This window comes from Helicoverpa armigera, chromosome 5 (assembly GCF_030705265.1).
Source record: "Helicoverpa armigera isolate CAAS_96S chromosome 5, ASM3070526v1, whole genome shotgun sequence".
Taxonomy (NCBI): domain Eukaryota; kingdom Metazoa; phylum Arthropoda; class Insecta; order Lepidoptera; family Noctuidae; genus Helicoverpa; species Helicoverpa armigera.
Window position 1 is genome coordinate 11,253,886 of NC_087124.1, and position 14,638 is coordinate 11,268,523.

Below are 14,638 nucleotides of genomic sequence, written 5' to 3' on the forward strand. Positions count from 1 at the left end.
CTTTGAGTCTGACAAAGCTGTCATTTGTACATTTTCTGCAGCTGCTGCGACTAATCAGAAGCCAGAAAGTCTGTCAGTCTTACCATGGATATCGGCTTGTGTAGTTGACTGGATTGAAGATATGTAGATAGGTAGTCGCTCCAAGCAAAATATTGGTACTCAAACAGATTCGGTGACTGGAAGCCAACACCAACATAGTTGGGGAATAGCTGGATGGATGATAAAATGAGTCATCATCATCAGCAGGCGCATAGGGTAGGATAGTTTCACTACTGGGGAGAAACACTTGCATGACGGGGATTTTCTGTGCACTTACTCACTATGGTAAGGCTGACCCCACATTAGGCGTGCGCGATCCTCGGGCGTGTGAGTAGCGCGGGCGCGAGCACGCTGCATGAACGTCGCGTTTTGCTGCCCTGCGGCATGTGTGAAGAGTGCAAGCGACGCGCTCGCGGCGAGCACGCGGCGCTCGAGTTGCGTTCTTACCCCTTCGCCCGCTATCCCCGCCGCCCGCTAAACGCCTTAGCAGTTAAACGTCAAGGAGAGCGGCGCGTGCGCGCCGCGAGCGCGCTGCAAATGCCGCAGGGCAGCAAAACGCGACGCTCACGCAACGCGCTCGCGACGCACGCGCGGCACCCGCGCTACTCACACGCCCGAGGATCGCGCACGCCTAATGTGGGGGAGGCCTAAGCCGGGACTCCACCGAAATGTTTGCATTAGTTCACGAATAGGCAAAATGTACGTATCTGTGAGAGTCGAACTCATGTGTTCGTACTTGAAACCTGCAGTTTTGCCAAGATTTTCAAAATGTACGCTTGCAATTTGTCATTTCTTGGTGGAGCCAGCAAATCGCAAGAAACATAAGTGTTGTATACTGTGCGTCACTACCGCACACCGGGAAAATTTTGCTCTTGCGGAGGACGTTTATATACCATATTTTGTGTCACACAGGACGACAGTAAGTATCCACCGAAACGCTTTCAAAGATCTGATGAACGAATAAATCAGACCTGACTTGGTCACCTGGGGCCAATCAGAGCTCTATGAAGCGATCATATGCTTTGGCTCCTACTGTTATTGTGGTTTCTGAAAATTTATTCACCTCATTCAACGATGAATGTAATTCTGATGGTACTATTAAGAACACTTGCTTAGCGCAGAAGCTGACGTTGGCAGGTCGACTCTTTTGACTTCTCGAATAGGATACCATTGGTTTTTGTGCAATGCACACCTGCAATGCATGCGGGATTAGGATAGGATACAGGTGGATAGGATTTGCAACAGAAAACAATTCTGTCTTTGTGATTGAATGACATCAAACGTAGTTTTATATAAAAGGTGTTTTTTTTAGACTTGGCTCGGGTCTTACTGAGACTGTTCGTAATCGTGACCAGTGTATTTGCGATCAGAAGTTGAAAGTAAGCATGTCTCTGGTATGCGACGCGCAATTTGTACGTTTTCAGACGCATAAAGCATTTTACGTGTGTATGGTATTAAATCGAGAAAGCTCCCATTTCTTATCTGCACTTTGTATCTGGGCTTGTTCTTAAAGCTACAGAATCCTACATTACCTACCTACCTCACGCTTAGCAGCGTTTGCGAGAGGCAGATCCTCATTTCTTCTAGGATTAAGTTTACATATTTTGCATCAGAAAAAATAATTAAGGTCTACTTAATACTACTCACTCAAAGTAATTTGTTTTAAGGCCACCACATTAGTGGAAGATAAGCTAAACTATGTTTATGAAAAAATCCTGATATGAACTCCATCTGTAACTTTAAATAATAATTAATTGTTATACTAAAGTCATCATTTTTGACATAATGTTCAAAAAACTAGAAAATAAAAAAATAGTTACTTACCTGTCAACCTACGTAGGTGGTCCCGGTCATATTGGACTAAAATAAAAACGTGGGGCCCATTAACTATTGCTGTAGTACTCTCTTCTAGAGGTGTAATAGGTGTGAATTGCATCGACTTACTATAATCGTATCTGGAGATTTTGACAATCAATAATCAGCCGTAGCTCATGATCTACCAAAGTATAAAGATATGCTTTGCCATAGGTAGGATTTCGCAGGGGCCCCACGTTTTTATTTTAGTCTAATATGACCGGGACCACCTACGTAGGTTGACAGGTAAGTAACTATTTTTTTATTTTCTAGTTTTCAGTGCACATAAGATAAAACCGTTTAACTTAAAAGTTTTTACCGATTTTTATTTTCTAGTTTTAGTATTTAATGAAAATGCCTACCGAATATTCCTCATTCTATCTAATTCATTTAGTGCATCATTATTACACGGTCTCTTACCTGACAATTTATTACAATCTAATTCCTCAATACATAGCCCTTCCAGATATGTACTTTTTTTTTTAACGACCCCAAAAATCATCACATGACCTCTCCTGCTGTGGGTCAGCAGCGGTGAGGGAGTGCCAGACTCTTGAATAAGAACCGTTTTGTTCCGTCGTAGGCCTTTTATGTACCAGGGCCGCGGTAACTCTTTCGAACAATCTCGCAGCCCAGGCAGGCCTTGGCCCTGTTGGGCCCCGCTGGAGTTACTGACAGTTTTCTACTTGTGAAGCCCTTTCATTTGATACCCATATTGGTGGGATTGATAAAAAATTGTTATCAGCCATTTGGTAGCGGCGGCCATCTTAGATTTCAATTTTGCATAGTAAATTGTATTCTACTTGTTGAGGCCCATCAACATGGGTATCTAATGAACCTACGTTATCCGCCATTTTGTAGCGGCCGCCATCTTGGATTTCAATTTTCTATAGTATATTGTATTCTGCTTGTTGAGCCCTTTCATTTGATACCCATATTGATGGGATTGATAAAACCTACGTTATCCGCCATCTTAGATTTCAATTTTGCATAGTATTATTGTATTCTACTTGTTGAGACCTTTCATTTGATACCCATGTTGATGGGATTTATAAAACCTAAGTTATCCGCCATTTTGTAGAGGCCGCCATCTTGGATTTTAATTTTATATAGTACATTGTATTCTACTGGTTGAGAACTTTCATTTGATACCCATATTGATGGGATTGATAAAACCTACGTTATCCGCCATTTTGTAGCGGCCGCCATCTTGGATTTCAATTTTTTATAGTATATTGTATTCTGCTTGTTGAGCCCTTTCATTTGATACCCATATTGATGGGATTGATAAAATCTACGTTATCCGCCATTTTGTGCCGGCGGCCATATTGGATTTACAATGTTATTGATATTACTATATTGTATTGTCATCGGAATTAAAGGTGTATACAAAATTTCAGATTAATCGGTTGACAGGAAGAGGGTGAAATTTAAATTACTAAATTTGACCCAAGAATAAATAAAACAAACAGGGTGAGCTAAATAAAACCGTTTAATAAAAATAATTTAGATGGCACCGTTTTAAATTTGGCTGAGAACTATTAATTTTCCTTTCATCAAGGTAATAATTATAATTGGATTTTGATGTGGCACGGCAAACTGACAAACACTATTGAAATGTCTATCGAAAAATTACACTACGTGTTAAAATATGGTGAATTACGGAAAATACACAACTCTATCTGTTGAAATAATAATCCTATAAAGAATGTATGGTAATTTATTGTCATTTACCATCTCGCTCCTTTGTCAAATTTTATGTATTTTATTTAACACAGATTACCACAGATGGAGCTACTTTAACCTTGGCTATACAAAATTTTCAATATTTTTTTTTCTTCCGAAGTTACTTATGAAGGTGTGATTTTCTGTGTAAAGGTTAATAATAAGCCGATCAACTAATATAAGTACAACATTCAAATGTACAGTTTTGACAAACAGATTGCGTGTCGTAATATTTTACGTCTTGAATTCACAAAATTAATCATATTTTTTGATAGAGTGAATCGATTTCGATGAAACAAAAACTAAGTAATACCCCAAGTTACGTAGAATTATTGTATATAATCATTGTCTGCATTGAATCCGTAGATTTTACGTGAATCCCGAACAAACAAACAGATAAACAGACAAACAGACAAACAGACAAAAATGATGGAAATGGGTTCTGTTAGTTATCCTTTAACATGCTGGCTATTTGTTTTGTCAATTTCTTCGATGTACAAAAATTACTTTTCTACAGATTTATTATATGTATAGATCACTTTTGGGTACCATAAGCATGACATCACAAGCCCCCACTCTCAATATTAGTTGCGTTATATCTTAATTCATATTTAATATTCTGTAAAAATAAAAAATAGGTAAGTACATGTCTAATATTTTTTGAGAATCTAAAATACAAATAATTAGAATCACTACTTTAAGCCTGTCATCACGCATATTCTATTGTAATAAATATACATTCGAAACCCCAGCTTCGTCAGGCACGTATAGGTGTAAATAATTCGTTTAACTCAGTCTAGTCATAACTAAGGGCTGTTTCCAATATTCTATCCATCCATTGATTTGCTTGCTAGTGATAGTATTTTGACACCCCATAGAAGTTTAAAATGTTGAAAGGTTCTTCTAACCTACAGAAAAAAACGCATAGGAAGTTGTGAAGGGTGGGCGTTTTGGAGGCTGTCTTTTGTAAATTTCTGACGTTCGAAAAGTGCTGTTTTGCAGCCAAGTTTGAATAAATGAATTTTGATTTTGAAGTTATGTCAAATTCCTATCTCTACTAAGCAAAACATCAAATAGATTATTGAAAACGGCGATATCTTGTACATATTAGATTGAGGTTCATGCACAAGTTTCGACACGTAGCATGGACACTACGTAAGTTTAATTTGGCTTTGAACTAAGATATCGGGACCAATTGACGAAGTTCAGTCTTTAACTAGTTTAGTATTATGGTGGTCTATAGAATTATGTTTCTGCAGATGTTCTCCGAATTCGTGTTTAAGCTGTTGTTGGCCTTTTAGTAGTAACTTTGATAGTTCGGTTGAATTTGAATGATCACTAGAACTGCTAAGTCAAAATCCATAATATACTGAAGCTGACTATTATTCTTTGATGATCACAAAAGCATACTTATAAGGAGTTAAAAAACTGTAAATAAGGAGAAAACTAACTGGCGATTAAAAATAAAATAATAATAAAATCTGAGTGAGCTTGTAGCAAAAGCAAAACAAGATAGACAGGAAATCGAGTCTTTACAACCAGCCATTTCAAATACAACCTTTCAACAGGTACATTATCATAAATATTAACAACGACCATGAGAAAAGTTTTACCATAAACGCGGGTTTATGTTAAGCGCCTAGCGTGAATCTGGAAGCAAGCAACACCTGTTACGTTCCAGGCTTTTCTGCGAGCATTGAAAATCGTTTAGAGTGGGCAACCTGCAGACTAAACAGTCGCCTGATAGTTGAATGGTAAGAAAAATATTTTTTACATAGGTCATCGTTCAAGCATTGCAATCCAACTTGACATTTGGATGACAGCGATGAGGACCAATTTTTCCCTTTATTAGTTATTTTTTTAGGGACAGTTTTGTGTAAAGAGGAAATAAATATTTATCATGGTTTTTATTTAAATGCGTGAATTCATTCAAAGTTTTTAGTCGGTCTGATACCAGCCAAATACCTGATCGTTATTTGGTGCGAACCACCGTACATTTGCATACTTCTCAAGCGCTCGATCAAACTGTTGCCCGACTAAAAAGTCTTATGTCTGTGTAGGTACGCTTAGATGACCTTTGTAACAGCTGCATCTCTATTATGCGATGATTTACGACGCTCAGGCATTGTGGCCAAATATGAGTTTATTTTTCAGAAAAAATATCTGCAATAAACGAGCTGTGAGGTTATTTGTTGGGGTATAAGAGACTACAATATTGGTATCTAAACTAAATGTAGTCTGATCAAGTTCACTCCAGATTCAATGTATTGAATGTTAAAGAAAGCAAAGAATACTCTGCTCTTCAATTTATTTTCTAAAATGTATAAGATCGTGAGACAGCGACAATCTGTCTGGGATTCAATAACGTTTCTCTTTTATGAAACTATAAAATGTTTTGCTTGATTAAATATAAAATCTGTTTACGTCCATTTTGCAGCATCAACTTTTTACGAAGTTTTACTTGAATTTTAATAAAATTTGCCTTTGTGCTATTTTCACAGTGTTCAACCGTAAATCCTTTGTAAAATGGTCTAGTAGAAATACCGGCTGAAGGAAAATAGGGGATATAAAAAGCTCACTATCCTGTCAGCTTACGTTGTTTTAGCTTTTTTATCGAACACAAGCTCTTCTAACAAAGCATCAGATACCCTTTTTATTTGTTGGCGTAAACAGCCATTTAGCATTGAGAAGAAAAATTGTAAAGATTACGGGACAATGAAGGACCATTTTATGAATATTATAATAGGAACAGCGAGTCAGCAGAAAATTGCTCGGTCGCTACAATAGAAGTGGTGTGTCATTCTATTTGTGAGGAAATCAATAGCTGAGCGTTTACCTGAAGTGGACTGTTCGGTTCTCTGTCGTGGTTGCAGTGCAGAGGCCATATTTGTGCCAGGCTCATGATGGCTTCGTTGCAGAACTTCAGGCCCATTACTTCTTCGTCTTCGCGACCGTATCTGTGAACAATAATGTGAAATTCAACAAACAATAAACCTATTCCCATTTTATTATTTGAAGTACCATGGCTCTACTTATATTTAAGTAAAAGAGAATTTGTTGAAAATTGTGGGCTCTTTTAAACCATGTTAGCATAAATGAATTAGATAGACTTTTAAGCTAGTCTAGCTAGGTGTCACCGACAGCGCCGGATCTAGGGGGGGGCAAGCCGGGGCCCATGCCCCGGGCGGCAAATGCAGGGGGCGGCAAAATCATGCGGCTGCCTGATTTTAAATCACAGATTACCATAATGGTTACCTACAGGGCCGTCTTAACCTACGGTGCAGAGTGTGCGAATAACCCGGGCGCCTCGGTCTCAGGGGCGCCGCGGGACGCCCCACCACCAGGAAATTTCGGTGAAATTACACCCGTTTCATAAGGAAGTTCCATTGTATCATGATACTGACAAGCAAAGTCTCTAAAAAAGTCACTTTCGCTTTATTTAATTGATCATTTTGATTATTTTTCACTTTTAACATCCTCCAACTAAGTGAAAAAATTCTCGCTCGCTACGCTCGAGGCTAAATGACATTTGTGTACTGTTTTTCTGATGGTTTATTATCTTTATTGACGCACCGAATCATGGAACACAAATGGCACTCGCTCTAATCACGCTTTCTTTAATTGGACATAATTTCCTGTTTAATTTGTGAGTCTTCAAACAAATAACTTAAAAGAGTTCGCGCTCGCTACGCTCGCGGCTACTTGTTGCTTGACTATGTACCTGCTTAATCAGGTACTTTTGAGTCGTAGATTCAAAAAATTTCGCGCTCGCTTCGCTCGCGCAATATTACACAGACATTACCTTCATGGGCATAGTCACACTGGGGCAAGCTGGGGCACTTGCATACATTTTACGTAGTTTTTGGTTTTAAGTGTTAAAAATAATTAAAATTTCGCGCTCGCTTCGCTCGCGTGTTCAGAAACTATATTATTTTTGTGTTTGTCAAAAAACAAAAAGTTAAGTACGTTTGGGCTAAATTTTGCATAATATTTGGTTTAAGTCTGATAAAAATTTCACGCTCGCTTCGCTCGCGTATTCAGAAACTATATGCCCTCATTTTTGCATTTGTCAACAAACAAATAGTTAAGTACGTTTGGGCTAAATTTGACGTAATATTTGGTTTAAATCCGATAAAAATTTCGCGCTCGCTACGCTCGCGTATTCAGAAACTATATGCCCTTGCTTTTGGCTTTTGTCCTGTGTGTGATTGTTTGTTTTCTGTCTCTGAAAATATAAACCTCTCAAATTAAGAGATTAACAAGTTTGATATTAACTCAATTCAGTTTGATATTGGCTCAAGATACAAAAAATCGGAGGGCCTACCAAAAAAGTGACTTTCGTTGGTGGAAATAAACATAAATAGGCGGGGCGGCATTTTTCAGCTTTTGCCCCGCCTAAAAAAAATTGAAGATCCGGGGCTGGTCACCGAAGACCTAATTGTTTAGGCATATTTACTCGAAGGCAACAATGGTCCATAGCTTTATTTAAGTATGTATGTATCACTTTATCCATTGTTTTAAATAATGTTATAAAATAATACCTTTGTCTACCTCTCAAAATTCTCGTACACGCCAAAAAGTCTGTAAGTCCGAAAGCGCTCTTACATTTTGATAAAATATACTTTTGATCTTCAATATACTTTGAGAACACTGAGTACATATTACAATACGACCCATTAGTGACCGCAAAACGATTCTGCCCGCCAAATTATTATAAATGGAGGTGAGCTTGCTTTAATTAACGGACCCGCTGAAATGGGAGTAGTCTTCCTGGGTTCTGGGGTCAAAGGTCCAATTATGAGGTTTTTTATTAAATTTGGTGTTTCAGAAGTTTAATAATACTTTCTGGATGATTTACGTGGGAGGACTTTGAACTGTTTTGGTACCTATATTAATAAATTATGATACTAAAGTGTAAGTTAGCATTGTTTTATATTCTATTAGCAAGGAAAGGAATACTTGAGATCATCTAAAGCTCTTAAATTAATCAAGCAACGTCACAGATAAATATATTATTAAGTAACAAGCAAACAAAAACATTGTATGTATCTTGTTTACGTCATATGTTTTTGTCTGTTTTGTAATGTTATATTTGCTGACTGGCATCTCAAGGAAATGCCAAGAAAATATGTATTATCTTTCATGTAACACAATATTATTGTTTTTACTGTCCCATCATAATGTCTCACTTCGGGCGCTTAAATGGTCAACATAATCTATACAAAATAGGCAGTCAGTTTTCCACATTTCACTTAGAAAAGAACTAATGAGCAGTTACTTGGTGTTCATACTTTTAAGTACCATATCATATTACCTTAATGGCCCACCAGATTTTCGTGCTGTTAACAGTTGCTGTCAGTCAGTCTGTATTACTGCACTTACTTAAAAATTTACTTTGATCCACCAAAACATGACATAAGTAAAGTAAGTGTTACGTCAGCATCAGCCTTTTACTATCCCAAGGCAGGGCTCAGGCCTTTTTTCATACTGAGAAAGAATGATGTCAGTGAACTTGGCAGATCATTGTCTAGCAGATCAACTTTTTTTTTGAGTTCTTATCGCATGCAGATGAGTTCTATAGTTCCTGATAGTTTTCAGGAATAGTTCTGCCATTTTCAGCTGAAAAACGATAGTTCACAAAATGATCTGCTAACTTCCGGTAGCAGAGCATTTTTCAGAAAATCAAAAAAAAACTGAGATATTGTCACATAAAGATGAGTTCCATAGTTCCTCATACTTTTCAGGAATAGTTCTGGCGTATTTCAGCTGAAAAATATTTTTTTTTCCCAATTCACGTTTGAGTGTTAACAGAGCATGAATAAAGATTAAAGTGTTATTTTCATAGTTCAATCCAGATAAAAGGGCGAAAACTCATTTGTTTTCGATAGATGCTTCATGAAACTGTAATCTAGACTTCAATTCAAATCTAGAACTATCATTAAAGTATCAGCAGAGCATGGCTGAAAGTAAGAAACTGTGAAATTTCACATTTTAGTATGAAAAAATATTCAAAAAAATATTTTCGCGGTTCCAATTACTCTAGAAGGCGGGAACTATCGCGTTTCTGATAGAAGAATACCAGTACCATAATATAACAGCAGATACAAACCCAGAACTCTCACTAAAGTATCAGCAGAGCATGGTTGAAAGTAAGAAACTGTGAAATTTCACGTTTTAATATGAAAAAATATTCAAAAAAATATTTTCGCGGTTCCAATTACCCTAAGAGGCGGGAACTATCGCGTTTCTGATAGAAGAATACCAGCACCATAATATAACAGCAGATTCAAAACCAGAACTCTCACTAAAGTATCAGCAGAGCATGGTTGAAAGTAAGAAACTGTGAAATTTCACATTTTAATATGAAAAAATATTCAAAAAAATATTTTCGCGGTTCCAATTACTCTAGGAGGCGGGAACTATCGCGTTTCTGATAGAAGAATACCAGCACCATAATATAACAGCAGATTCAAAACCAGAACTCTCACTAAAGTATCAGCAGAGCATGGTTGAAAGTAAAACTGTGAAATTCACATTTAATATGAAAAATATTCAAAAATATTTTCGCGGTTCCAATTACTCTAGGAGGCGGGAACTATCGCGTTTCTGATAGAAGAATACCAGCACCATAATATAACAGCAGATTCAAAACCAGAACTCTCACTAAAGTATCAGCAGAGCATGGTTGAAAGTAAAACTGTGAAATTTCACATTTTAATATGAAAAATATTCAAAAAAATATTTTCGCGGTTCCAATTACTCTAGGAGGCGGGAACTATCGCGTTTCTGATAGAAGAATACCAGCACCATAATATAACAGCAGATTCAAAACCAGAACTCTCACTAAAGTATCAGCAGAGCATGGTTGAAAGTAAGAAACTGTGAAATTTCACATTTTAATATGAAAAAATATTCAAAAAAATATTTTCGCGGTTCCAATTACTCGAGGAGGCGGGAACTATCGCGTTTCTGATAGAAGAATACATTCACCATTATATAGAAGCAGATTCAAAACCAGAACTCTCACTAAAGTATCAGCAGAGCATGGTTGAATGTAAGAAACTGTGAAATTGCACGTTTTAATGTGAAAAAATATTCAAAAAAATATTTTCGCGGTTCCAATTACTCGAGGAGGCGGGAACTATCGCGTTTCTGATAGAAGAATACATGCACCATTATATAGAAGTAGATTCAAAACCAGAACTATCACTAAAGTATCAGCAGAGCATGGTTGAAAGTAAGAAAGTGTGAAATTTCACATTTTAATATGAAAAGATATTCAAAAAAATATTTTCGCGGTTCCAATTACTCTAGGAGGCGGGAACTATCGCGTTTCTGATAGAAGAATACATGCACCATTATATAGAAGTAGATTCAAAACCAGAACTATCACTAAAGTATCAGCAGAGCATGGTTGAAAGTAAGAAACTGTGAAATTTCAAAATATTTTCGCGGTTCTGGGTTTGAATTTGGAACCGCGAAAATATTTTTTTGAATATTTTTTCATATTAAAATGTGAAATTTCACAGTTTCTTACTTTCAACCATGCTCTGCTGATACTTTAGTGAGAGTTCTGGGTTTGAATCTGCTGTTATATTATGGTGCTGGTATTCTTCTATCAGAAACGCGATAGTTCCCGCCTCCTTGAGTAATTGGAACCGCGAAAATATTTTTTTGAATATTAAAGTGTAAAATTTCATAGTTTCTTACATTCAACCATGCTCTGCTGATACTTTAGTGATAGTTCTGGGTTTGAATCTGCTTCTATATAATGGTGCTGGTATTCTTCTATCAGAAACGCGATAGTTCCCGCCTCCTAGAGTAAAACCGCGAATATTTTTTCATATTAAAATGTGTTATTTCACACTTTCTTACTTTCAACCATGCTCTGCTGATACTCTGCTGCTTTTATATTATGGTGCTAGTATTCCTCTATCAGAAACGCGATAGTTCCCGCCTCCTAGAGTTATTGGAACCGCGAAAATATTTTTTTGAATATTAAAGTGTAAAATTTCATAGTTTCTTACATTCAACCATGCTCTGCTGATACTTTTGTGATAGTTCTGGTTTTGAATCTACTTCTATATAATGGTGCTGGTATTCTTCTATCAGAAACGCGATAGTTCCCGCCTCCTAGAGTAATTGGAACCGCGAAAATATTTTTTTGAATATCTTTTCATATTAAAATGTGAAATTTCACACTTTCTTACTTTCAACCATGCTCTGCTGATACTTTAGTGAGAGTTCTGGTTTTGAATCTGCTGTTATATTATGGTGCTGGTATTTTTCTATTAGAAACGCGATAGTTCCCGCCTCCTAGGGTAATTGGATCCGCGAAAATATTTTTTTGGATATTTTTTCATATTAAAATGTGAAATTTCACAGTTTCTTACTTTCAACCATGCTCTGCTGATACTTTAGTGAGAGTTCTGGTTTTGAATCTGCTGTTATATTATGGTGCTGGTATTCTTCTATCAGAAACGCGATAGTTCCCTCCTCCTCGAGTAATTGGAACCGCGAAAATATTTTTTTGAATATTTTTTCATATTAAAATGTGAAATTTCACAGTTTCTTACTTTCAACCATGCTCTGCTGATACTTTAGTGAGAGTTCTGGTTTTGAATCTGCTGTTATATTATGGTACTGGTATTCTTCTATCAGAAACGCGATAGTTCCCGCCTTCTAGAGTAATTGGAACCGCGAAAATATTTTTTTGAATATTTTTTCATACTAAAATGTGAAATTTCACAGTTTCTTACTTTCAGCCATGCTCTGCTGATACTTTAATGATAGTTCTAGATTTGAATTGAAGTCTAGATTACAGTTTCATGAAGCATCTATCGAAAACAAATGAGTTTTCGCCCTTTTATCTGGATTGAACTTTGAAAATAACACTTTAATCTTTATTCATGCTCTGTTAACACTCAAACGTGAATTGGGAAAAAAAATATTTTTCAGCTGAAATACGCCAGAACTATTCCTGAAAAGTATGAGGAACTATGGATCTCATCTTTATGTGACAATATCTCAGTTTTTTTTTGATTTTCTGAAAAATGCTCTGCTACCGGAAGTTAGCAGATCATTTTGTGAACTATCGTTTTTCAGCTGAAAATGGCAGAACTATTCCTGAAAACTATCAGGAACTATAGAACTCATCTGCATGCGATAAGAACTCAAAAAAAAAGTTGATCTGCTAGACAATGATCTGCCAGGTTCACGGACACGAAAGAATGAGCGCTCGCTTGACCGTTTGCCGATTTCAGCGTCCAGGACTCCTTAAGATGTTTTCCTTCATCTTTACTCAGTCATTGGTGTACTTGGAAAGTTAAACAAGAAACTACATGTGTACGTGCCTATACAAAAGACGCATAATTTCAAATCAAAGACCATTCTAGAACTTTCAACATGAGAAACACCACGTGATCCCTTTTCAAAGCAGATTTAGTACATGAGATAGGCGCTCCGCTCTCGGCTCACTACCCAATCCTATACATATCAAAATCAAGGTACGTACGTGTGTATTGAACAAATTGTTGCCGCCAGCCTCATGTAGGTAGGTCGGTAACATGGAGAACAAAATGACCAGCGGAGATGCTATAACGCAAAATCTCCTAACAAAGTAGCGCGTCAAAATGCGGGTCTCCTGGGGCCGAAGAACGTCACTAGCTCCTTCATACGCTTTCTTTGGAACCTGCCAATTTTTTTAAACCAAATCACCGATAAATAAATGCTAATCTTTAATAGATGTTTCAAGAACTGTACTGCAGTAACTGATCGTTTTGGTCTCGCCTATCGTACGTTACTTGACCTACAAGGCGCTTGGCCTTATAGCATCTCCGTTCTTTCCTTCCTCCGTGGATAACAAAGCGAGGTTCCCCGTTCGCGAGGGTTACATTTATGCCAGCATTCAAAGGGTTGGCACGAGAAAACATTGACATCTAACAATAGTGCTGTTCAAACAAGCCATTCAGAGAGGCATTGTTAGACAATGGGACTAAATTAGTTGCTGTTGATTTAGTTTCTGACTTTGATGGAAACTAGTGGAATAGGTCTCTTTTATGGTGTTCACGTGTTTAGATATCAACTTATGAGATCTAGGGTGGTCACGATTTTTCATAGTATACCTAGAAGACTCTAGAAGGACCAGGAAGATGACTTTCTTTACCACTTGCTAAAATTACGAATTAAAAAGGACCTTATTGTTAACAGAAAAAAGCCAACAATAAGGCGATAAGTCAGTTCCTCTGTTTGGCTAAAAATATCATTCATATAAGTAACCTAAAAGTTCTACGTCTTTATTTAAAAAAATATGTCTTTGAAGTAACGAAAATGAAAAGGCGCACGTACTTTTCTTTTACGAAGTTCTTCCTTCCCTTTAAGGGAAACTTGGAAATATTCATAAAGAACGATTTACGACTTATATCTGCGGGATAGTGAAGCTCTCATACCTACCTACTCATTTTGCAGTATCTTCCTAAAAATATTTTTTTTGGCTTTTTCACGGAAATAGCATATGAGTTTGTAGATCAAAGGTATTAAGATAAGTTGGTTAGATAGCTCTATTTTTCTTTGTTCCTATGTATTTTTTACGTTATATAATCTCGCTTCATATTTTGTAAGTATCTAATATCAGATTTTATTGATGCGTGAAACTCCAGTTTATTTAGTTTTTTACTAGAAAAAGTGGTCTGTATTGATATAACCTTTAATAAAACCTCAATCTATTATAATATCAAAATCTTTTTATTTCACATAGGCCTTTGCAGGCACGTATGAAAAGTCACAATATTAGTACCAATAGATTAAAATACTTAGTTACTTTATCCTAGACTAGATACAGTGTTCCCATTATACTAGAACTGTTTGCGGTAAAAGTTAAATCTACTTAGGTACTTAAAATCGTACACAAGGGCGGACAGGTCCATTAAAACTACGTACCATTAAGTCCGTGCAATAAACCAGATGTAACCGTAAACTAAAGGAAATATGAAGATGCGGCGGTAATGGAATTCCCCTTTTC

General features: G+C 36.8%; 1 protein-coding gene across 2 annotated transcripts in view; it reads right to left on the reverse strand.

Moving 5' to 3' along the window:
* LOC110379064 (beta-arrestin-1) overlaps window positions 1-14,638 on the reverse strand; it is a 112,823-nt gene that overhangs the window by 21,375 nt on the left and 76,810 nt on the right. For both annotated transcript variants that reach the window (XM_064034585.1, XM_064034584.1), the window contains exon 4: window positions 6,455-6,575. In XM_064034585.1, the coding sequence (XP_063890655.1) occupies window positions 6,455-6,575 (121 nt within the window). The remainder of the gene's footprint in view (window positions 1-6,454; window positions 6,576-14,638) is intronic.